This window comes from Ascidiella aspersa, chromosome 1 (genome assembly GCF_963924565.1).
Source record: "Ascidiella aspersa chromosome 1, kaAscAspe10.2, whole genome shotgun sequence".
NCBI lineage: Eukaryota > Metazoa > Chordata > Ascidiacea > Phlebobranchia > Ascidiidae > Ascidiella > Ascidiella aspersa.
In genome coordinates, this window is record NC_139447.1 from 14,700,466 (window position 1) to 14,725,915 (window position 25,450).

A 25,450-nucleotide genomic window follows, 5' to 3' on the forward strand; every position below is an offset into this window, starting at 1 on the left:
TCGACAAATACACCCCTGTTGTCAATGGTTTCGAATTTCGTAAAGACACACATTTTCATTCAATCTAAAAAGTATACAATACTGCTGTTAAATGGTATTAACACGAAAAAGAAAACCGCGTATGGGAAGACGGCAAAAAATAAAGTTAAAGGTGATCAGAGCAAAACTTTTAGTATATGTAAAAGATACTGCCCTGAAAAATTCTAACGAATTTGATTTGTATGAAACATTGGCAGACAAAACCACAAAGGAAGGTTTACACAGTCATAAACGACATAGAATGGTAAGCTCAACAAGCAGTTTTACCTTCAAATATTGCGCTGTTATTTCACGCAATTGATTTAGGTTGGGAAGTGTGCTGCTTAACATTTTTTGGTAACAGCTTTTCCTCAACTTCGATATTCTTTTGCTTAATTTGATCTTCTATTTTTACCATAGATTGCTTCTCTTTGTTGAACTTCCAGTCGGAAATGTATAGTGTTATGACACATACAGCCAAGATCCCGATGTGGATGTATAACTTAGTGGAAACGCATAGTGCGGTACTCCACCCAGTGGTTGTGGTAATGCCAAGATTCGTCACGAGATTTTTAAAGCTGAACGCAATGCCTAATCGGTTTTTGAAGTACACCGCAGTTAAACCTACAAAACAAAATTTGATGTGTCTTAATCCCATAAGGTGCAAATAAAATTATTTACTTTATTGTGTACAGTTTAAAAAACATTTGTAAATCCAAAAGCACAGTCTGCTTTTTCTATCGTTTCCCTTTTCACTATTACATATATTTAGTAAATGAAACATTTTTCAAGCGAAATATATCAGCTTTCGTCTAGCAACTGAACTTTTCATTAAAAACTTATCGTTGTCTTCTAAAACAGTCCTACGGAGTCGGTCGAAAACATCCCTAGTCCGACTCCCGAGTCCCAAGTCCGACTTTGGCCAAATTAGCTCATTATGTCGAGTCCGCACTCCAAGTCCTACTCTACAGGCTGTATTCCACAAATTTACGTAAATAGAATGGATATACAGCAATGCGCTTATAGCAATATCATATAACTCACCCAATCAGTATCACAATAAGTGGTTTAAAAAACTACTCAACTATATCCTAATCTACCTTTATGATTTACAGTTATTAGTTTCTAATTCGGTTCTGCGCTATTTCACGTCGGACTCGGTACTCGGGTAGCCTTACACAGTCTTACTCGAGTCCGGAGTTCGACTTAAGCGAAATTCAGAGACTCCGTCGAGTCCCGAATGTCGAGTTCAACTACGACTCCGCAGCCATGTTCTAAAGCAGCGGTTCCCAAACTGGGGTCTGCGGAGCAAATGGGGTCCGTACAGCAGTTTCAGAGGGTCCGCAAGGAGAATTAGTCTTTTAAGTTTTTCATTATCTGTCATCTTTATTGTCTTTAGTTATGCTTTATTATTCGATCATATAACGTGTTTTATGATGTCTATTGTGACATCATAAAGCATCTAATATGCTGCACTACCTGCTATCAGCGAATCGTTCGCATTAGTTAGAACAGGGTGGTCCAAACCCAGTTGCAATTTCAGCCAAATATATCTGGTTAATTAAACCTTTTTGCGCGAAATGATAACGTCTTTGTAATTTAGCAATTGGGGAATATGCAACATCTCTTTACGCGAACATTCTATGCTTATAAAATGCAGTCTTCTAATTAAAATTTTTGTCATACGCAAATTTTTCGCGCTTCGTGCACACCAGTTTTCTCGGTCTCATAACATTCCATTTTATTTGCGCACATGTTCGACGACAGAAGCAAGTTTCTGGAGCGTATCTGTCTTTCGATGCTACTTTGTGACGTTATCTTTAAACATTTCATGCCTCGACCAAACGAAAAACGTTGATCCGCTCCTGGTACGCATTTAGCCTACTTTATGTGGCCCGCAAAGAATATGCAAGAAATATTGTGGCCCGCGATGCAGTCAACCGTGGACCACCCTGAGTTAGAAGGTTGTTACATTAGAAAGAATCGTGACTGCACTAGTGCATTAAAAGAAAAATGGGTCAACTGACCCTTGAAATTTTATAGGGCCGCGAAATATCAAAATAATTGCAAGGGGTCCGCCAGGCAAAATTTTTAGAAAAGTTTGGGAACCGCTGTTCTAAAGTCAGGGCGACCAAGTTCGATAACGACAGAAAAGCTCACACACACACATGTATATATATATATACATATATATATATAACGTATATATCTTTAGATCGATTCAATTATTGTTTTAACTAATTTATAGAACTTTAAAGTTATACCTGCACTAGTTGTTTTGGTAAAAATAATCTTTTGAAATTTTATATATATAAACAAGCAAACCTTCGCTAAGACACAAGATAGAGCTTTCGTTGATTCCATACATAACGGCCAGTAAATAGACAACCCATATGGTGTTATGACTGGGTTGCCAAAGCAAGGATACAAGGTAAGTTGCCATATGAAGGCCACCCATTAAAGTAGCAAAGCTACGGGTTCCGATCCGAGGTTGAATGTAGCCGAATAAGGCGCACGACACACCACAACTAATGCCCATAACCGTCATAACTATTCCAACCTATACAAAAAATAACAATTACTGCATGCCTGAAGTATGGTCAATCTATAAGACAAGGCAAGAAGGTAACACCTCATTCACAAATCTTGTTTAACTTGTCCTTTCCTTTTCCTTAATTGGTATCAAACGGAGTTTGTCTTTTCGCAAAGTTTTTAGCCTGTGTTGCATTATCATTAAAATATCTTAATATTTGTGCAGCGCATCTTGCCCAACTAGGGTGGTAGACGGATGGTGACATTTTTATACCAAACAAATAGCGCAGTTAGGTTATAGTTTGCAATTTCACGCTATGGGAATATTTCGTCGTAAATGGAAAATTACGATTAAAAACTTAGAGCCAGGCTTGATAAACTGAAAACATAACCCTAACACTTAGGTCATTTAGGTAACGGATTGGACGGCCGTAATTTTATTTTGCAATTTTACTTATAGCGCTACTGTAGTAAATAATATTTATGTAGCATATGTGCTAATGTGATTCATAAAGAAAAGCTAAGACCCTTTACCCTTTACCTGCTCAACACCAACCGTACACGACACATAAGCGCGCGTGTATTCTGCGATGTTGTAACCGTAAACAAGGCCGTAATAGAAGTAGGTCGTAATCATCAACAGATTTAATGGAGAAAGAGCGTGAGTAGCGATGTCAAAAAAATAATGCTTAATATTTAAACGAAGCGAGAACGTTTCGTCGTCGTTTGCTTCGGCTGCTAAAGAAAATAAAAAAATAAGGATCTTTATTTTAAATTGTTCTAATTTTTAAGCAAAAAAGTTTTAAATCAGGGGTCGGCAACCTACGGTCCGAAAAACTAAGTAGGCTATATCTGAATGCATTTTAATGCACTGCATAAAAATTTAGTACGTCTTCACAAGAATTTAGTACGGCTCAATTTAAATGGCGTTTTCCCTGAGTATTGTATTTCGCCCTTCCTTGTGATGATGTCATGAAATATTTCAGAACTACACACTTAAACAACAAAGTTGAAACTTATTACGGCCGCCGAGACCTCTAAGTTTGGCTTTCGACTTTAGAAAAAGGATGCCGACCCCTGTCTAATTGTTAAGCAAGATTGTTAGGCTGTTACGAATATCCATTTTGGGGCACATTGAATCTTGACAATTTTGATTACCAGCGATTCTTTAGTTTAGTTTTATTAAGGTAGAATTTACCTTTTTCCTTTTTTTTCTCTTCGTGCTTCGAAGGCGGGGAAGGTAGCCAAATGCCTTGCACAGCCACCCCACTAATAACCATGACAAGAAATAATGCTATCAACAAATATGTCCCAGTAAGGCTGGCTTGATATTTGCTAAGTTCTGCTGCACTTCCATTGAAAACATAATCTGCCTGGATATATGCGTTTTAATTCATTAAGATAATACAAAAAGTAACTTTTGAAAATTGATTAGCCGACGGATATGTTGGTTGACGGGGTTAACATTTATATAGATGAAAATAATGTCGCTGAAAACCTACAAATTACAAAAATAATATTAAAAAATTGAAAGCAAATGATTGTTTTCAGTTTCCAAGTTTTCTAAAAAAACATAGAAATAGATCATAGGGTAAATGAAGTTCTACCTGGCAATCGTTTGCTCCACAGATATTTAGATCGGGTTCTTTCTTATTCGTTATATTTGGAAGTGGCGTCAACTCTTCTGTAGAGTTAAGGTAAGTAAAATTTGCAATTCCTTCATCCTTGTCATTAAAAATCAAAAACACTGCTGAGGAGAAAGTGTTTCCGATGACCTTGTTACGAAAACATCCTATTTGGTAACGCCCTTTTTCTTATTTTGTTACTGACCAACATAAAAAATCCACCTGTCCAAAATACGTAGTGGCGTAGAAATATCCGAACGCACGTTGAGTGTAGGAAGCTAAGAGTTGTTTATTTGAAAGGTTAGGCGATTCTTGTACAACTTTTAACCAATACTGTTGAGCAAGGTAGGAAACAAAAACAGATACTGCTGCAAATGAAGCGCTTTCCAGGATGCCATGAACAACCGAGCAAACAATGAGAACTGCCCATGCTAAAATAATATTTATCGTTTATACAATCAATCCACGAAAACATGGTCGTGAAAAAAAACACGTAAATTTTGCAGGTTAATATTACTTCAGGTAATTTTTATCCTAGTAACCCTTGTGATTTGTTTGTTTGATTCTCTATCGTAGCTTCCAGAATATCTGATTTATTTTGAGCAATTTTTCTAGTTGTGTCATCTACATAATTCAGGTTGTTTTTTAGATTATAAGTATGCTTATCACTTTGTTGTATGTTTACAGATAAAAATGAGTTAAACACAAACATTTTAAGTTGGTAGGCGTTTCTAAAAGGAAAAGGTAAACCGTCTTACTTGGATAAAAGTTGCCGGCTATGTATACCGCACATCCGATTTCCCCAAAGATCAGCGCCAGTTTTGGTCCTAGATAATCAACTAGGAATGGAATAAAACAAATGCAGGACACAGCTGAAGTAACGAAAATAATAAGCACACTTGTTGTGCCAAGGCCCTCCTCAATATTTATACTGCTTTGCAAGTTCAGAACACCTGTCAATAGTTATATAGACAAATATATCAAAGTAAACAAACAGGTAAATGGTTATAAGTGTTCCGTATAGAAGCGACAATCAACCAGACTAAAACAAACGAACTATAAGGCAAATGTCAAGCAGGGCTGCCACTCTTAGTGGTTTTCCACTAGATCTAGTGGTTTTTTAAATAATCTAGTGCAGGGTGGTCTAAACCCAGGCCCGCGGGCCACATGTGGCCCGCGACATCATTTTTCGTGGCCCGCGAGCACTGTTGAATTGTTGTAATACGGAATTATTGTTATGAATTATTTGTAATATCTTTGAGGGTTTAAAGAAATATGAGTGATCAACGAACAGTAAGCATACTGCAACTGTTTGGGTAGATTACATTTTACCATTGAATAAACCAATTTCCTATCGATCATCAAATTTGGATCCAGGGGGTGGCAAGAACACCTAATTTTTGGTATGTGTTAGACCGGTTAGAATAAAAAGCCGCACCGGTTAAAAAAAGTCGTATATGGAACTTTCTAAAATGGATGCTTTGCAAACTTATAAGTTATATTTGCGTTTTGTTTTTCGTCTTTTTGATATGAACATTACATAAATGTATGACCCTATATAAATTACAATTAAATGAAATAAAATAAATAAACGATAAAATATATCACGCTGCTGGAAAGTATTGTTTAAGCGGTTTTCATTGTGACTTTAGGCTAACGCTCTGACCCTTTCTAAGAAGCAATTTTACCCAAATTTATCTGGTTAATACATTTTTGCGCGAAACCATAACGTCTTTGTAATTTAGCGATAGTGTTGTATGCAACATCGCTCTTAAAACTTATACGAAGATACGTACGGTTTCCGCAAACATTTCAAGCTTATGAAAAGCAGTTTTAAATTAAAAGTTTTGTCAAATACGCAATTTTTTCGCGCTTCGCGCGCACGATTTTTCCCAGTCTCAACAACACTCCATTTCATTTGCGCACAGGTCCGACTATAGTAGCAAGTTTCTGGAGCTTAAAAGTCTTTGACGATGCTTGGTGACGTCATTTTGTAACATTTCATGCTCCGATCAAACAAAAATCGTTGATCCGCTCCTGTAACCTTATGTTTGTGGCCCGCAAAGAATATGTATGAAAAATTGTGGCCCGCGATGCTGTCAACCTTGGACCACCCTGATCTAGTGGTTTAGTGGTTTTCTTGGAGAATCTAGTGGTTTTTATAACCTTGAAATGGAGTAATAAACCTTAAGTTATTTCCCGGCTTCCATTGTTAAAAATGGTAAAGTGAATGAAAAATCCCATTTTTTAAATGAAATGTAAAAGCCTGATTATGTTTGGTGATCGTCGATGGCTCGATGCATGTTAATAACAAGTTTCTATACTGATTACTGTTATTGTCGGGCAGCAGACTATATTTAGAAGTTTGTACAGCTGTAGTGCTGCACTGTAGGGTGTTGGCCTATCACCGCTTGCCAACCAAAGGTGCTAAAGGGAGAAGAGGGGAGTGAGAGGAAGGAGCAGGTCTAGGTATAGGGTATATAGGTAAAGCTGATAAATTAGCCGGCAAAATAAAAATTCCTTTTTCAAAAGGTCGACCTCTTGGGAGGAATTTTTGGCAATCTCTGGCTAGGACCCCCAGGGTCAGTTATACTCATTTATAGTGAATAGAACTGCCCCCAGGGCCCAAACCCAATCTTTGCGATTGGCCCTTTTATTGTACTTTACAGTACAATTGATATCATAGTCGTAGTGTGACGTAACTCCGCCACGAAAAAAACAAGTTTTTATCGCCTGTTTTACCGTGAATTAGTTGAATAATGACAATTTAAAGCCAGACTGAAACCTGACAAGACTGATAGATATACAGCAACATGCCAAGCTTGCTATATAAAGTTAAAACAACCAAAAACAAGTGGCGTTTAACGTACAAAGACAGTGTTAAGCATAAAAGAATAATACTGCCAAACTCAAAACCACTGTTGCTACATTTTTTTAAGTAGGTGCCTTAGTATTCAACAAAAAACGGTAATAAAAGCAGAGCTTTTGTTGGGTATATTTAGCAAATAGTAACTTTAATAACGCAATTATGGCACACAGACTTAAAAAATAGTCTCAAACATGCCGGCGTGCCAATTTTTATCTTATAACTTCTTCCCGTGCCAAAGTTTCGTAACCGAACCAGTTCTTTTTAATCATAAAAGCGCTTATTTTACCAAAAATAAGAACGTTTATTTAAACTTGAAAAAAACTGTCTAGTAGAAATCCGCATCACTACATCAAAGTGTCTTTCGGTGAGCTGACTTTTGTTTCTTCACACCAAGCTATATAATATTATGTAAATGTTAGCCTCCACACAGTAATGTTACTATATCAAAAGTAATTGTTGGTTGTCGTGATTGCCGCGATTGTTTTATATTGTGAACAAACAATGGTATATTATGAAAAACAATGGTATATTGTGAACAAACAAATTTGCTGTATAACAAACTTAGTATTTTCTGACAATTGGCTGAATAACAAATTGAGCTTTTTTGGCAATTGGCTAAATAACAATTTTAGTATTTTTTGGGGAGAGCTTGCGTGCCATTTTTTTATTAGGTTGCGTGCCACATTTGGCACGCGTGCCGCTTGTTGGACACCCCTGGTTTAGGACAATTGACTTGACGGGGGTCAAACAAATAACCAAAAATAAACGTTAAAAGTTAATTAGGTTAAATTGGAATCAGTCCTAGATTTTGGATAGTTAATTATCTAATTTTGTTGTTTGATGGCAATGCCTTGAAATAGCCTTTTAATGACAAGACTTCGAATCAGGCATGTCTCGTGTAGCTGGTGAACTGAAATTTGCCTATTGGGTAAAAAACACTTATTTTTGTTTAGCTAACTTTGGATTTCGTATAATCATTTCTAAAGAATTATATCTACCTTAAAGAACACTAATCTTTAAAGTCCTTCTCGATCGCCGTTGAATATAATCAAAATCGTTGCATTTATCATAGCTTCGTAAATACAACGTATTTGTGAAATATACTATAAAACATAAATAAATTTGCACCTAGGTACACGTTTATTTTTAACATACAGTATTTATATAAGATTTCAGTAACAAAATCGCAATCGAATTCTACCAGCGATAGTACGTTGTTTTGTACGCTACTTATAAGATGCAATAATTGATTATATATAAAGGTTATTGGTAGAGCGATTATTTTTACTTGGAAAAATAAGTCGACATGTTGTCATTTTTGAATTATCGTTAACGTTAAAATTCATCCAATTTTTTGCAAAGGTATTTTACGGCTTGAACCAGCCAAAATGGGTGAATAGGGGTGAACTGTCAGAAATGGATGATAGCTTGCGAACAGGGCGGATTTTCTGTGTTTTTTTGTGCTTTCGTAGCTTGGGGTGGCCAACACGCGGCTCGCGAGCCGCATGCGGCTCTTCACCCAGTTATGTGAGGCTCTTACGTTCCTGTTGCACTTATGATTTTTTAGAATGTTTCGTTTTTATGGATTATTGCCGGTTCCAACTCAGACTGTTTGCCTTAAGGCTATTGTATTTTGGTAACACTTTTTATACGCAAAAACTATACCCAAATAGTATTGATAAATAACACTATATCGAGAAATGTGTATTTTGTTATCCAATGCGTTGCGTCTGCTTTTAAATCAAAATTATTTGTCTATTTAACGAAACAAATGCACTTTTTTCCCGTTTCGTGCGATCGCTTTGTGGGAGTGAATAAGAAACGGAGTTGTAGGCTATTCTTTACGTTTCATGTGTGTAAAGTGTGGCTCTTTGTGGTTAATCAAGTAACAAATGCGGCTCTTGGTATATGCCACCCCTGATATATGAGATAGTTTTCTCATATCATGAGACAAGGGTGAATGAAAACTGGAGATAGACGCTAGGGGTGAACAAAACTAAAAAAGTTTAAGTAGCACTGCTTTAGACCCAAAAAATATTATTTTTATAATAAAATATTTATATAATATGTATCGGAAATAAATCTATTTCCAAAAAAGTCCATAAGGTGGACTCTTTTTAAACGTTTTAATTTATTCTTCATATGATAGAACATAATTAAACTTACTTCCATATGCAGCCATGATTATTAAAAACGTCAGAGTAAGCACCAACATATCTTTTACCACACTCCATTTTGAATCCGGTCGATTCTCTGTAAAAGTTTTATTTATATAGCAGGGATTTTTGTCGCGCTAATAAGCAGAGCGGTGTCCAAGTAACGTATTAAGTAACTATAATTGCAACTTTTACTTAATTACCTGAATCCATCGTTGCTTTAAAACGGTCAATGCTGTGCCCAAGACTAAATTCGATATATATCAGTGAAAAAACAGTAAACCACCAACTACATTTCCTATTAATTGTATCTATTCTGGTGTGAAAAATACATGACGTTACGAGAATGCCACAAAATCTAATTAAAACTCCGATGTCTTAACCAACGGCCTGTAACTACCAAGCAAGTTTTTAGACTGGTTCAAGCCACATAACGCGATGCATCACTAGACGCGTGATTAAGTAATCAAACTTAACCCGGTTAGTTGGTTTAATGCAAACATAGGGGTGACCTTAAACTGTGTAAGCTGCATGACGCCTGATAAATTGCCTGGGGCAAAAAATCAGACTTTGTGTATAAAGTCCCAAACAACCCTGGCGGTATTGTAATCGACTTCGTTATTTTGTGTTGGAAAACAATTTGTTGGTTTCGACTTATGGCCTGTTTAAAGTGCGACCCACTGAAGTACACTGGACGGCTCGCGAAAGTAAGAAAAAAGCTGAGAATTAACTGACCGCTAGTTTTGAAAAAAAAATACACATACTTATAATTCACACTGGTGCGCAAAGAATTTAATTAATGATTTGGCGAACCTTATAGGACAGCATATCAATTTGGAAAAGGGCAAAATGACGTTTCCTGTTCCTTGTCTACTTACGCAGTTTTACGGTCTTTTTGGTGAGGCCCGGCTCATCGAAGACTATTGCGGAATTTCTCGGTTCACCCTTACCGTGGCGGAGCGCTAAATTGTGGTCTTTTGAAGAAATTAAATTAAAAATAAATCCAAAGCAAGTAATATAGATCATACGCCTAACTCAGCAAGGTCATTTTGTAGCTATAAGCATGATTTTAAGCGATGTTATATAATTACTCTCAATCGGAGACTAATTTAGCATTTCTATGTATAATTATATATTAAAGAAAACAAGGGCAAAGGGTTTTAAAAAATTGAGGTTAATTGGCCCAAAGATTTATTGCTCTGCAGAAATCCAGTAAAAAGTTCTTGTAATGCATTGAAATTAAGCGTTTATCCTGTTAAATTCTTGGTTGGACTTGAAGAGGTGTTACTTACGTTACAACGGTCATGTTTTACACCCGATTTTATTCGTTTTTAACGCTTGTAACGCTCAAGTTAGGATAATTCGACGCTTTGTAGCGTCTGTGTTAGAACACGTGTTAGCAATTATACGCTTGAAGCGAACTGTGTTACAACTGGATAAAGGTGAACACCGAATTCGCAGACTAATCATACATAACGAAACGTTGCCAAGCGATGCGGACTACAGCTTTTTCATCGTACAGTTTTGGTTGTTATAAATGCGGGTGTAATGTTTATCTTTGCCCAGTCAATAGCAGGTTAACGACTTTTATTGTTGCTAAAGCATTGTTAATTCAACATAAGTAAAATTACGTTGGGAATAGCTTCATTTCTCCGTTTAGTAAATGTATTTTATTATACATAATGCTGTTGAGATAATATAGTGATAATATATATTATTATAATAATATAGGTCCCTGCTAGGGCAGTTAATTGGCAATATCGAATCATTTTGACCAGGTGTTACCAGAATGCAAAATCACTATTAATTGCGCCTATGTAGTTATGAATATGATTTTGTTTAACTTCAATATTTTTTTAATTTCTTTCTTTAACAAAATAGAGTAGACCATTGATTCTCAAAGGGAGCCACTTGACAAATATTGCCGTTCACCGGGCTTTCGTACAATAATTTTAATGGTTCCATGCTACGCTTATAGTTTTAATTTTATGCTGTGATATGCTTTACCTCATGATTCCACATGTGTGGTTGAGTAGCTAAAAAAATTTGTTCATGTTTTTGCGATTTGCAAGTTTTTATCTACTAATTAGTAATTAGTCGTCATCATCTAAATTAAAATTTAGTCAGTTATAACCAAATCAACGCATTTTATCCGCGCTTTGCGATACTGAGAATCGACCTAACTATATTTATGTTGTTTCGCTAATTTGTACTCGACAAATACCAAATTTCGTTTGGTATATATAACATCTGAGGGGCGGGCACAAGGAAAAGGGACAATTACAAAAGAGGCGAATTAGAGAAAAACGTAATAACCCTTTCTTTAAAGTGAACAGTATCGATTTTAAGCGGCATCCTCACCCAAGTACTAATCTGTTTTAATTTATCATTGCTTCATTTATTGACCTTGACATTGAAGAAACCAATTTGCAGGGCGTGATATAGACATTGGTGTGGGCTTGGCTATAACTGCGAATGCCTTTTCCTAAAACTTGATAAAAAGACTAATTGCTTTGTAAGTGTTGTTAGATTCAAAACCGAATGTTTTGTCTGATCTGATGTTCCAATTACTGTAATTGCATACAATCTCGTACTGCTGGGCGCCAACAAATATTTCCTAGAATCCATTAACATTGGAGTGTTTGCTCGTTGCTTTATTTCGCAGAAAGTAGCTAAGTTGTTGAAGCACCAGACATGCGCTTTGGAAAAAAAGAAAAAGGGGGACACTTTCAACATTATTTATAATTGTCATTCATACCTTCTGGATTCCGTACTGAAACGTGTCTGTTAATAAATATGGTGTACAGTGACTTTCCGAACAACAGGTATTATTCTTTCGTAAGAAAAACATTTTTACAAATTTATACCTTATTTGTCTAAATATTATGCACAAAATCCCATAAACTGTTCTGCGCCACACAATACTGACTTTTCTGTCAAAGCTTATATTGTTCCATTCTTCAAAAACCCGATCTCTCATCTTCAACCCAAGAGGTTCGGCAATGACATATTAAAGTGTTTAGTTAAATGAAGCTAAACTAATACTGGGCGCATAAAAGGCACGTCCCATTGCAAGTCCTATTTGATCTTAGTCTACAAACATTTTTAGACAGAAATATATTGTCTTTAGTCTGAGCGGTTTTATCCTAATATTCTATTTAGGTTTAAGCAATATATTATGTTCAGGTATATCCTCATCACGAAAAATAGACATCTTTGGTCATACAACTGCCACCTTGTGTTCAGTAAAACATTGATTGACGTACTTTTGGCCCAAGATTATTGGGCATAAAGAAATAAATAATATAAAACCAATTGGCACCACAAGTTGTTAGATTTATATCCGAATGTTTTGTCTGATGAACTTTGTACAATCTCATACTGCTGGGCGCCAACAAATATTTCCTGGAATCCATTAACTTTGGCTTGTTGCTTTATTTTGCAGAAAGTAGCCAAGTGTTATTTAGCAGAAAGTAGCCAATTCAGCAGACATGCAATTTGGAACAAAACGCGTACTTTTAGAAAAACGTCGCTGGGTAACGAGGATATAGGACAATAAAAATGTGTGAAAATGCATGTTAATAAATTGATGATTTGTGATTGAAATGTTGACCCTTATGCAATTTAAATATAACCCATTGTTTTTTTACTGAAAACTTGATTTGTTATTAACACTTATAATTAAAATATTAGCCATTTTCCTGTAAGACAACCTTAAAGATATGAACGATAGACAAGCGTGCTTTTACCAAGATTGTAAAGCCAGACTGCGAAGTCGACTAAAATCAATCGACTCACGAGTCCAACTCCGGCCGAACTTGCCGATTATTTCCAGACCCGACTCCCGGCTCCGACTCTACGCTTATCATTTCAAAAATTTTTTTATATTTTCATAGCCCCGTAGTCCGTGTGTTTACCCAGCACTTTAAATAACCCAACCACAACACTGATCGGCTGCTAAAATGGTTTACCAAACCCACGCGGGCCGCACAAAAAGTTTATGATGTCCTGTTCTGCAGGCCTGGTATATTGCGTTTTAAAAGTTCAACTTTACATAAATCGGTAAATAATTTTATTTGCATATTGCACATACTATTTAAACAGAAATTTGTAAAAAAAAACTGAGAGAAAACAGTTAGAGTTGAACACGCTGATCAGTGTACATAAATACATAGTAGAAAGCCACTTGCGAAACTTAGGCAGAACTTGCTGTCCTGAATTCTAAGTCGTGCAAAGGTTCTATTTCGACCGTTGTACGTATCGAGAGATTCCGGCGATGTGTTCTATCGGCGCCTATGTATGTTATTGCGCTGAACACCAACAGAGCAAAAAGAATGTATATTTTTTGGTCGACACACAAGTAAGTGCTCCAGCCTGTTCCGGCAACGATGCCAAGATTGGTGGCAAAGTTTTTTATGCTGAACGCAATCGCCAGGCGGCCCTCGAAGTAGGTAGCAAACATACCTGTTGAAACAATTGGCATGTGTATAACAAATTAATGACCGTTTACGTGTTCATTTTTATTTTAGTGATTAGTGCTGTTCATTTTTAAGTTTAGTGATTGGCTCCAAATGTCCACGATTTAAAAATAACGTCCACGATTTAAAAAAAAATAATGTCCACGATTTGAAAAAAAAAAATTTAAAAATAACAACAGATTTTGTTAAATGTGAAGTAGTATTGGGTGGTTAACGTGTATCACTGTATCGTGCCTTGTGGTAAAAAAATTACGTTTTACATTTACCTCGGATATAATGTAAAATTTAAAATACGATAACAAACATCGCATATAATTGTAAGGTTGGCCTCTCAATTTATGGTACACCACAACTGCTAACATTTGGTATACATAGTATTAAAAAACAATGGTTTGCTTGCGATAGGCATTTAAAGTAATTAATCAGTATATCTTCACAACATTTACTGTATATTTAGAACTAAACAAAACAATATTTAGCCATTGGGATACCAAGGGCAGCTGATGAATTTAGCTCACGCAAAATCGACAAACCTTGTGTGGTGTTTGTCATCATCCCGTCGCAAATACCGAGGCAGGCGGCGCACACGAAAATAAGCCACGTTGTGGCGACGGTTGGCGCCCAAAAGCAGCACAGGAAGAAAACCAGACTGTGTGCCAAGAACATGAGTCCGATGAAGACGTTCCGACCAAGAAGTGGAATAAGCTTGGTTGAGATGGCCGAGGTCACCATACTAGACGATCCGTACACCACCGCGGCAAAACCGACCTTGATAAATTTCGGGCGATTAATGAAAAACATGTCGCAACACCTGTAGCTCTAAACCAGCCTTTCTTAACCTGGGATTAAATTTACCCAAATGGGTTAATTTCCTCGTTTTACGGGGTAAAAGAGCTTTCAATCAAAATATACACATCAGTTGAGGAGACAGAAAAATATTGCATTCATAGCCTACTTTCCTAATTCAGATTAACTGGTAATTCGAAGCTGTCCAAGCCTATTGATTCTTTGTCGTCTAGTGTCGGTAACGTTATGCTTCGCGAATTGATACTTTTTTAGCTTATTGGCAACATCCTTATCTCTTAGTTACTTCATTGTTAAGTCATGTTTGAATTTATCAGCTTTGTCGGCAGTCACGACATAGATTTCGTTTCTGCGAGCAGACAGTGTGTTTTAAGTTTAATTTTTGAGCTGTTTAGGCCTAGAAAGTTCACTGATAGCGGGCTTTAACTGCTTTATTAATTAGTAGTCTCGTTGCCAAAAAGCAAGGGCAGCCGTCGCATTGAAACTGATGTAATTTGTTACTAAATGAGTACCATTTTATATATTGGGGTAAATCTGATATTCATCTTTGTTAAAAGGATAAATCATATTAAAGGGGCTAAGAACCCCTGCTCAAAACGTATAATAAATTATAATCCTGTATATAGGCAACACTCTTGGTTACTTACAAATTCGACTCCGAGGGTGCAGGATACGTATGCCCGAGTAAATTCTCCAACAGAAAATGCAATAAAGACTCCAGAATAGAAAACAAAAGGGAAAATTAATAGGTGCAGTGGTGACATCACGTGGCGAAAAGTTTGCTTCAGTTCAATCTTGACAGCGCTGGACAATATCTTCAATTTCGTCTTGAGTGTGGCTTCTAAATTAATAAGCTTAGTTGGCACCGCGGTGTTTGGGTATATTTGACGTTTAATAAAAATAACTACTTTATTTAAAAAAAAAAGGGAAATACTTCCTGGATTTATTAGTTAGATATTGTGATGTACACAAACACACACAAAATAAAAAGCTAGGTAAACACTATTGTCGGTAGTAAGGGGCGATAAACCGTAGTTTGTCCTTTAAATTGCTGCCTGAAAAGTATCATCATTTCGATTTAAGTCTGATATAAGAGAGCATTTTATAATATAACAAATATTAACGGCAAATAAAGATTGCGTTCCACCATGGTTTGTATAACTGAACCAACACTGTAATTTTATTAGAGAATCTAAAAGCCATTACAGAATCCAAGCAGCAAAAACAATGATTGTGTTGCATGATTTGTAAGGCAATTGAAAAGGCCACAGGCCAATACAATTTCGAGTTAAAAGGGTAATGAAGCATGCACATTGCACAGCACCGAAATTGCGTCCAACCAACAAGCACCATTTCAACGCTTCTCTTACCATCGACCGGGATGACGTCAGGCGGGGGGTTGTTGTTGCAAGACGATTGATGGGCAGGTTGTGGTCTGACGTCGGGTAGGCAGAAAGCGAACATCGCAGTAAAGCTTATCTGCATGGTGAGAAAAATGGATAGCAGGAGATAGACGGCCATGTTGTCCGGGTGGTAGTTCTCCAAATCTTCCGCGGTAGAGTTGTAAATAAAGTCGGCCTATTCAGCAACAGGATTTTTGTTGGGAAAGGCTTTAAAAAATGTAAAGATATGAACTCATCAAATTTAAGGTGGCATCACAAAAAAGAAATCCTATAGATTTTGACATTATCGTTTTTTGTTCGTTTTTGTCAGGGTTTGACTCACCGTCAGAAGCTGCGTGTTTTTTAATGTAATTGGGTCACCTGTCTTAAGCGAATGAGAAACCAAAATCAAACGCAAAACAACGTTTTTCGGTTTTTGTTTGGTCGACCTTAATCGCAGGATATTTTTTCTCTTTCGCCTTTCGTTATTCGTTCGGGTTGGCTGATTAGCAAGTGTGTGTTCGACAAACAACCATCAATCAAGCGGTCTCCGCTTTTTTCTCGCTGAAAACGTCGAGTTAGGCGGTGCTCATGTTTCTCGCTGTTTGCTGTCCGCGTTATGTGTTGGTGTAAGACAGGGGTCCCAACCTACGGCCAGGTGCAAACAATTTAATGATCTTTCTACGTCCGGTTTGTTTACGCTTGGTTGCTGTCTTTTTAACTGGATTAGTTTTTTTCGCGCTTTGCTCTAACACTTTCCAGCCTCCTTTAATGTAATTAAACACGTTTTTAAGTGTAAAATAGATCCTAGCCCCGCCTGATTTACAGTTGTTCTAATATTTCCAAAACACAAATATCTTCGTTTAGTATTGCAGGTGGCCAAAGACGTGCTTGTAATTTAGCGTTGTCCCTTTGGACGACGCACATGTTCGCTTTGCGTCAAAAGGTTCGCTTTTGCTGGACGTCAATGGATGGTTTCTAATTAGTTTTTCAATATTGATGACATCATTACAATCGCTGTTTTATGACGTCATATCCATCATAATTTTATGACTTCATTAACGTCAGGCGGAAAACGGGGAATTTCAAGTTGAAAATTCGGGACCCCCTTTCTTTGATTTCTGGATACGCCCCTGGGTTTAACTATATAACCTAAACCTTTTGTGACATCAAAATACATCGATGAAATAGGACAGTTTTTACTTTGTAAAATATTTTCTTGCGTGTTTTTTTGCGCGAACATCTTTCTGTTGTTAATGAGTAGTTGCCAAATTTAGAAAAATCTTTTTATTTCAGCCAAATGGCGCCAGAAAGCTATATCCATGTTCTACGGTGTTAATTCATAAAAAATACAGTTTCTGTTAAATATTTAATAAACCATATATGCCATTATATCTATCAATATGCGAATCTCTTTTATGTGCCTAATGTATCCCGTATCCTTTAATTTATTTTTTTACGAATTTAAACCAAATACAGCAAAGGTATTTTTTTCGCGATAATTCTGGATTACAGCTGCTTTGCGCACAAGTACGTTTGAGAACAGGAGGTATTTTTTTAAAAAAACTTGTTTTGTGACTTAACGTTATTGCGTAACTGGAGTCATCCCTGAAAATGTGCACAGCTCCTCTCTAGACAAAAATTCTGAATCCATCTTTATATGAAAAAAGTTCGCATTATTCAGCAAGAAAATTGGACGTTTCAAAGTAAATTATATAAGGAATATTTCCAAATTAAAAAAAAAATAGCAAAATAGCACATTGCCTTATTTTTGTTAAAATTTACTTGTTAAACTGCATGTATGATATATCTGGGCTTTTCTTAAAATTCCTTGTGTTATGTCTATAGTCTTTGACACAGAGCTATGCAGCGGAACACTATATGACTGCTTACATTTTGTTAAGATGCTAACAAAGCTTGGAACCACCGGTCTAGATGGTACATTGACAGTTGACACCACACATGCATGACTTAAAATAACCATGAAATACATCGCGCAAAGCACGATCAATAAAATTATGCGTATCAAGTCATGATGCGTTAATCCAAACGTAAATAGGTTTTAATTGAAAGAAGGGGGAAACGTTAATGTGGAGAAGACTACTTTACAATTTTCAATTGCCACATTTCCTAGACCTTATTCTGTAGAATCACGCAAGGCTCAAGAGATAAACCAAACTGGAGGTTGTAGTTAAGCGTAGAATAAATATCAAAGCCCATACAGAAGTTGTTTGCATTTTGTGAACATTTATATTTAAGAAAGCAAAACTTAAAGCATACGGAGCAACTGGCGTATTTATTCTGTAAATACGCCGCCGTAACATGACGCCCGTCATCCAAATAACCGCATTCATTCGGACAAGTGTAGGGCGTATCTTTTGGAAGCATACCTGGCATTCGTTGGCGCCACACATTTTCCACGCATCGTCGCTCTCTGTGGGAATCGATAACGTGTTGGAGATATTGCCGCTGATATTGCTATAAGCTGTTCCCAAGAAGTCTCCTTGCTGGCTTCGGTCAGTCATGGAGCGAAACACGATACTAACCAAGCCATTTCCAAGCACCTACACATCGACAGTCAACAGTGCGATAAATTTATGGGAAGCGCCTAACAACTACTTGAAATTGTTCGAAATTAGGAGGCGTCTTAAACTACAGGGATTGCAGTACAAAGACAATTATATCTTCGACAAAACATTAGCTTGAAAAGCCGTTTATGGATTTAAAAAAAAAACTGTCGCGAAAGGTGCTCAACTAACCTGCGAACAATATACGAAAACGTAGAAGATGCAGAAAAAGCGGTAGACGCAGGACTCCTTGAGGCCCCTTTTCATAGTGGCCTTTTCCACTTGCTGTCCGCAACATGCTTTGCTATACCTCTCACCCAAAGTGGTGACGTAGACAGAACTACCAGCCCAGGGTGCACTTTCCACCACGCCATGGCAGATTGCCGCCGGTATGATGGTGAACCAACCTTAAGTTGTAAACGTCAAAGCGTTTGCTTACTTGCATCAAATCCCCGGGCTCGCGTAAAATACGCAGCCACGTATAATTAATTATTCTACAATCGCATATTAGAATGAAAAAAAAAGCGTATTTAAGTTCTCGCCATTATCTAATGTTAAGAAGATTTTGCAATTTCTAAACTAAATGTTCATCGATTAAATTTTCTATTGAGCACGTTTATGAGGAAAACACATGTTAAAGTGTAATATTTTGGGCGGATGGTATTAGACGCTAAAGATAAGTGTTAAGCAATACTCAAGCCTAGAGTTATTTATCACTAAATATTCAGCATATAAGAAAGGCGGTGAATCCCGGACATGCTTTGGTAGGCTACCTAAAATTGAGATTTGCTTGCATTTCCTGACATTCTTTGTGCTCAATAGCGCATATCGCCGCGTCACAGTCATTCTTGTTTAGCTAAAAACAAGTAATACAATTTAACCTTAAAGTAATGGAACAGTTAAGTTTGGAATGTATGTTGATACCACGAACAATGACATTGTGCAGCGAGACCATGCCGTGGTGTTCGGCGACGTTCCCAGAGGCGTAACGTCTGCGTTTTTATCATGACTACATTCGGATATTCTATAGAATTACCACAAAAATGTACATCAAAGCGGGAATGCTTACCGTATGCAATAATCGAGGTGTAACATTAAGGATTTTCACTAATATTTTAACTTTTTTTAAACCGATGTTATGTTTGTCAAATTTCGAAATAGAATTCTTTATACCAAGTCGGAAAAGGAATGATTATCCATGCCCTTGTAAACCACGAAATTTCATTGTAAAATTATTGTTCATTATTATCTCCTAGGTTCGCATTGTATAAATTAAATTTGGCTGCTGTTCCAACAAAAAATGAATTTTCTGAATGCTATATAAAACCCTCAAAGTCTTCCGATCCGCTATCATAATGGAGTACAATTTTCCGGGCTTTAACCAGTTTAGGATATTTTAGGACAGGGGTCGGCAACCTTTTTCTAGTCGCGGGCCAAAACCAACTTGAAAAGGTCTCTGCGGGCCGCACAAAATAATAACTAAGAATTGTGTTTTTGAAATGTTAGAACAACTGTGAATCAGGCATGCCTTGGATATTTTTTGCCCTTGAAAACGTGTTCAATTACATTTACCGAGGCAGTAAAGTGTTGACGCAAAGCGAATGAAAAGTGTAATAACACTACTTTGAGGGAACACGATAACATGTAAAGTCAATCTAGCTGAGTGTTTGTTAACTGTTTTCAAGTCAAGGCGCACCTGGCGAGCGAAGCGAGCGCGATTTTTTTTGGTATACCGGTATTAATTTTAAACCTATCCAATATTTTTTAATACTTTTTCCCATTTTGCGCTACGCGCTTGGCAGTCTTCCACGGCGCAACGGTAAAAAATCGCTGATCTAGTTGAAAAGGCAGCATCATAACGTAAACAAACCGGACGAAAAATAAAATTCGCGCAAAGCACGAAAATTTTTCGCAATTACGTAGTTAAAATAGTCAAAAGGTATGTGAAATAGACTCGTGTCTAATTTGTCAAAGAGGCGGCGGGCCGGATCAATTACATCGGCGGGCCGGATCCGGCCCGCGGGCCGTAGGTTGCCGACCCCTGTTTTAGGAAGACCATAAACCAATGAAAATGAATGTAAAACGTCAATTTTTTGGCGCCTCCATTGCATTAAATATGAAACGCTCCTATTGCTCTTAGTTGCCTTGATTAATTGCCTAAGTGGTAAATTATTAATTAGCATATATTTCGTAGGTGTACCGCCGATCTTTTTAAGCTCGTTTAGCGTGCCACAAGTGACAAAAGGATACATAGCACTGAAATTTATAAAGATATCTTTAACCTGCATATCTAAAAACTCGATTATGTTAAATAGGTGAGGAACTCACGTGGATAAAAGTTAGCAATGGTGTATGTCATAGCTCCGATTTCTCCGGCTACAATGGCCGCCTTTGCGCCCTTGAAGTCGATCAGAAACGGAATAAAAAATATAGTCGAAAAAGCCGAGGTAGCGAAGATTGTGAAAAGTCCGGTGTTGCCTAGGCCACCCTCGATGTTGATGCTTGTTTGCAGAAACAAGAGACCTGTAACGACAAATTCCTACGAATGAAGTGCGATCGCATTTTTTACCATTCGACATTTGAAAAACTTCTGTTCGAACTACGATTAGATTTATTCTAAAAGTTTATAGCAGGCGATTAAAGGCGACGCATAAATTTAATTATTTACTGCTTTAAAAACAATTAATTGCACCACAAAACAAATCAGTCATCCGTAAATTATAACTTCGTAGTACGAATTAAAGCAAACAAACTAAAAGGCAAGAATCGTATATAGTAGGGAGGATGCAATAGAAAAGGCATAATAATAAAGTTTGACGCCGCGAGGCTTCATGACACACTGTCGCTGTCGTACAGTAACAGTCTTGCTCCAAACATGGGTTTCAACAAAGTGAACCTCTGGCTCCTTGGGGACATGGGACAGCCTTCGGAGGGGCACAAGTGTTAACTGTTTTAATTATTAGCAATTAGTTAAAATCAAATTTGTGGTTTTCATTGTGACTCCAGAGACCTCTTGTGACGTTCCGTAACGCATTTTTCTGAAACGTGAGCGGGACGGGGGTAAAAATTGTTGAGAGCCCATGTAAGTGGACCACAACCCATGAGGTTGAGAACCCCACTGCACTGAACTAACGCTGCTGAGCGTCATCCGACGCAATGCATACTCGTCGCAATTCACCGTATAATTTTATTTTAAGACGTTAGCAATCAACGTAAACTAAGCTTATAGATGCTACGCCTAATTTTATAGTTCATATCCTGGAGAATTATAACTTTGTACGTTTCGATGTAATTACCTGTGTTATTTGGCCATAAAAATGGCGTCATTCAATTGAATCGGACGTCCTTTCTTTTTGCCTAAAATCTGCCATCGGTAAAGAAATACTAAGCACCAGCCATGCATAACCTGGCGGACTACGTTGACAGCGTTTTATTGCTTTTTATCCTTTTGTTGGTTTATGTTAATCTTGTTGCTAATTGGACCTTATTGACTTTATAAACTCAGTTGAAGAAAAGCTTGTCAATTCCACAAATAAAACCTTGTCTTTTAAAACTACCAACTGACTTGTATAATTGCAGAATAATAGCCTCTCTAAACGAATCGAAGGTATGATAGAGATATGACCTAAATTACATAGCCTATACCAGGCAAAGTCTATGAATTTAAGTTTGATTACTCAAGAAAATGTTTTTTACCACATTGTAACACAAGGTGATATTACACACAGGATTATAAAATTAAATTGGCCATGAGAAATCGAACTGTTTAAAGATTAGTGGGTAACTCGATTTCACAACGCTGTTGCCGTTAGATACCAAATTAATAGCAATCGGCCTAATCAATAAGTTAAATCATGCAAGAAAATAAATGAGAACTAACCTCCGTAGGCTGCATAATTCATCATAAATGCAACGGAGCAAGTGTAAAGAGCTTTTTTCAGTTGACTCTTCGTCATATTAAAGTTTATGTCGCCACCACATAACAGTGCCATTTCTAAGTGTTGGTCACGGGCTATAAAACACAAGTCGAAATGTCACTGCTGCGTGCGACTGTATGGCGTCTTTATCGCGAAAACTGAAGCGGACACGATTTTGTTTGGTAAACAAGCTTTGAAGTTCTAAGCGATTGACCTTCAGTAGTTTATACCGAAGCCTGCGATGCGATAGACGACAAACTCAAGTGATAACGACAAGCCGTCGATTCAGGTGTCAACGTAACCTTATAACACTTTCTGCAACTTCATACTGCTTTTCAACCTTGCAGTCGCACATCTGCCATGTGAATTTGCTTGTGAAACGAAAAGCTGGCGCTATTAGTTAAACTTGAAATATTTGAATGAGTGCTTAAAAATGAAATGGCAATTCCTACAAATTCCTTGGAACCCTTGTATTAGCGCTTAGGCGACTTGCCGATAAAATGCCATCAACCAATAGAAATATAAGATTGATTATTACCAAACACTTAATTGCCTTATAGATCCGTTCTTTCAGCAAACGCTTCCTGTGCTATCGGATCACAGACGTCATTTCAAAGTTTCAAATAAAAACACGCAGCAATTCTGGGCGAAATAGGCCCATATAGTTTCCTGCGGTGACGGAGAGCAAACCGCAGTTATAAAAGTTGATTTTATAGTACTTACAAAAATACTGCGGCTGTGCCCACCACACCTACAAACGTCATAAAACAAGGGGTAAATTATACCAACATCATTTTATAGACAAATTGTGGTCTTACGTACGAACATCAATTAATTTAGATCACGGCATTTTTCTCAACAATTCACTGAATAAGTCATGTATGTCCACGTAAAATAGTTGAACAGCGGTTTGCGGCAAATGACATTTATAGTGGAATTCAACTCTTGGGGAGATTTGCTGATAAGCCAAACGGCAGAGGATTTTAACGACCAGTCAAATTTTAAGTGGCCATTCATTCGTCATGTCCATCCTGCCGATAGCAAAACAACCACTTCCGTATACACCACAGGCACGCAAGCATTTTAGTTAAGTGCCCGAAACCAAAAGCCATTTTGTATTCCCCAGGACATTAAAAAAATATTCTGGTGCAAAAACTCTTTTGAGTGGAGCTATTAGTGTATACACAATTATAATGAGTAGGTATAATAATTAAAACGCCAAAATTACAAGCTGAATATCGATTTAATTTATTTATTTTGTGCGAACCTGCAACGATAAAAAAACAAAGAAAAATTGAATATCTATGACGCTTATATTAAAATTGCATTTTGATCAGCCTTCGTAATACACATTCGACTAAGTTTAAAAAACGATGTTTACAACTTAATAGATGATTTTTTTTATTAGAACGTGTTATTACGGTCCTCAATCAAATTTTCTATTCGGATAGAGTTTGTTCCATTTTGCTAATCGTACAAGCATAATATATAATGAAATGTAGCGAGTTTGAGCGCCGTATGCACATTTTTTGGACGAGATCGATGTTCCTACATAAAATAATTTGGTATCCCCTTGTTAATACTATATAATAACTAAAAATGTGTTTTAAGGATATTTTGTAGAGCAGGCAACTAAATACGTTAGACAGGTAAATAAATACGTTATAACTACTCCATGCCCTCCATACGATCTATATGTTTTGCTGAGATCTATATGTTTTGCTGAAACTGGAATATTTTTCGATTTTAAATAAGGTATTGCAATATAAACCGAATCTTTTCAGCTTAAAGAGGCTTTGACGGCCCCACCTCAGCCTAGCTCTCTAAAAAAATGAATTTTTTTCTCGATCAAATGTGCTAATCTTTTATCTATCGAAGCTATAGTCTTGTCGTTTTCTGTGTCGATCGCATTAAATCTTCTACTAAGGTAAAAGTTTGACCAACACATTTTTTTTTCTTTTAAGGCACGAGAAAAAATATCTGTGGTTATACGCTGGTTTATACGCTGGTTTACGAATTGTTACATAAGCTAACGTTTATCATTATACTTTTGAAACTGCTTTGTGCACATAAACGTAAGTATAAACCGGCTTTTTAGGGGTGAGTTTTGATAAATTGTGTTAGGTGTGGGGGCAAGAAACGCGGAGTTTCTCTTGAACAAACCTACACTTCAAAAATAAATCCTCTCGATGGCCTATTGTTGCTACAATAGCCAACGCAATCATTAGTACTGAAATTATCTGCTTAAGTGAAGTTAAAAACTCTTCAGAAAAAAAATACATTCTAAATATTCGTGTAGACCCGCACAATTCAAAATGGGGCCGCAACAAAAAAAAACAATTAGCTAAAACCCAGGCTAATCACCGAAGCGCGACAAAAAAATGCGCTAATTTGGTTTAAAATAGGCGTTCTTAGGCAAGGATTTTAAAAATGACGTCATTAATTGATGTCACACTCACACACTACAAATACACTTCAGAATCTGCTACTTTCGGTCCAAAAATGTGAAAGTGCAAAGAAGTCTAAATATACATTTAGTTAAAAAAACGTTTTATTTTTAATTGAACTCTTTTTTATGATTAAATGATTACTTTTCAAATATACACTAATACAGGGGTCGGCAACCTTTTTTGCACTGCGGACCGGTTTAAAACTAAAATTTTGTCGCGGACCGGCCTTAAAAAATAACAAATGTTCTGGAAAGGTGATTTTTTAACACTTTTGTAATGCGAACTTTATGCATGTTCCGCAAAGAGATGCTCCCATCTAGAAATTATTGACTTTACTGAAAACCGCGGGCGGCATCCGGCCAACCAAACAATTTAGTTTAACCCAGCTCGCGGCTCATTTCAATAAAACTTCAGGGCCTTTACGTTTTTTCTTAAATTACACTCGTACCGGTATACCATTATTACCAATTCCTATATTCTTACCAGCTTGTCAAAATAAGGATATTTAAAGCATTCTTTCAAAAGAAGTTACACTTTTGTATAACATTACCATATAATAATGTATGATCCCATTTTTAACCAGGCCCTACACGACACTTTTAATAGTTAGCCAACGTAACATAAAACGACAAAAAATAAATGGCAATAATTT

The 25,450-nt window shown here is 36.8% G+C and overlaps 1 protein-coding gene across 1 annotated transcript; it reads right to left on the reverse strand.

Moving 5' to 3' along the window:
* Positions 1–328: 328 nt before the first annotated feature.
* On the reverse strand, positions 329–22,747 carry LOC146167960 (protein unc-93 homolog A-like). Its single transcript, XM_083386183.1, has 12 exons — positions 22,312–22,747; positions 20,760–20,954; positions 18,624–18,838; positions 18,255–18,428; positions 15,853–16,060; positions 15,130–15,323; positions 14,212–14,446; positions 13,411–13,664; positions 3,749–3,923; positions 3,092–3,288; positions 2,344–2,578; positions 329–642 (listed from the first exon to the last, which is right to left on the reverse strand). Exons 1-12 carry the CDS (start codon positions 22,421–22,423, stop codon positions 329–331), a joined length of 2,508 nt encoding a protein of 835 aa, XP_083242309.1. The 5' UTR covers positions 22,424–22,747.
* Positions 22,748–25,450: the final 2,703 nt, after the last annotated feature.

Bases quoted from the DNA above. Each gene is read 5' to 3' on its own strand.
- LOC146167960 (XM_083386183.1), bottom strand. From the start codon at position 22,423: ATGGCACTGTTATGTGGTGGCGACATAAACTTTAATATGACGAAGAGT. The intron at 14,447-15,129 runs GTAAGTAACCAA...AAATTTATCAAG, and splicing joins GCACCCTCGGAGTCGAATTT to GTCGGTTTTGCCGCGGTGGT. The intron at 13,665-14,211 runs GTTTGTCGATTT...TTGTTTCAACAG, and splicing joins GATGACAAACACCACACAAG to GTATGTTTGCTACCTACTTC.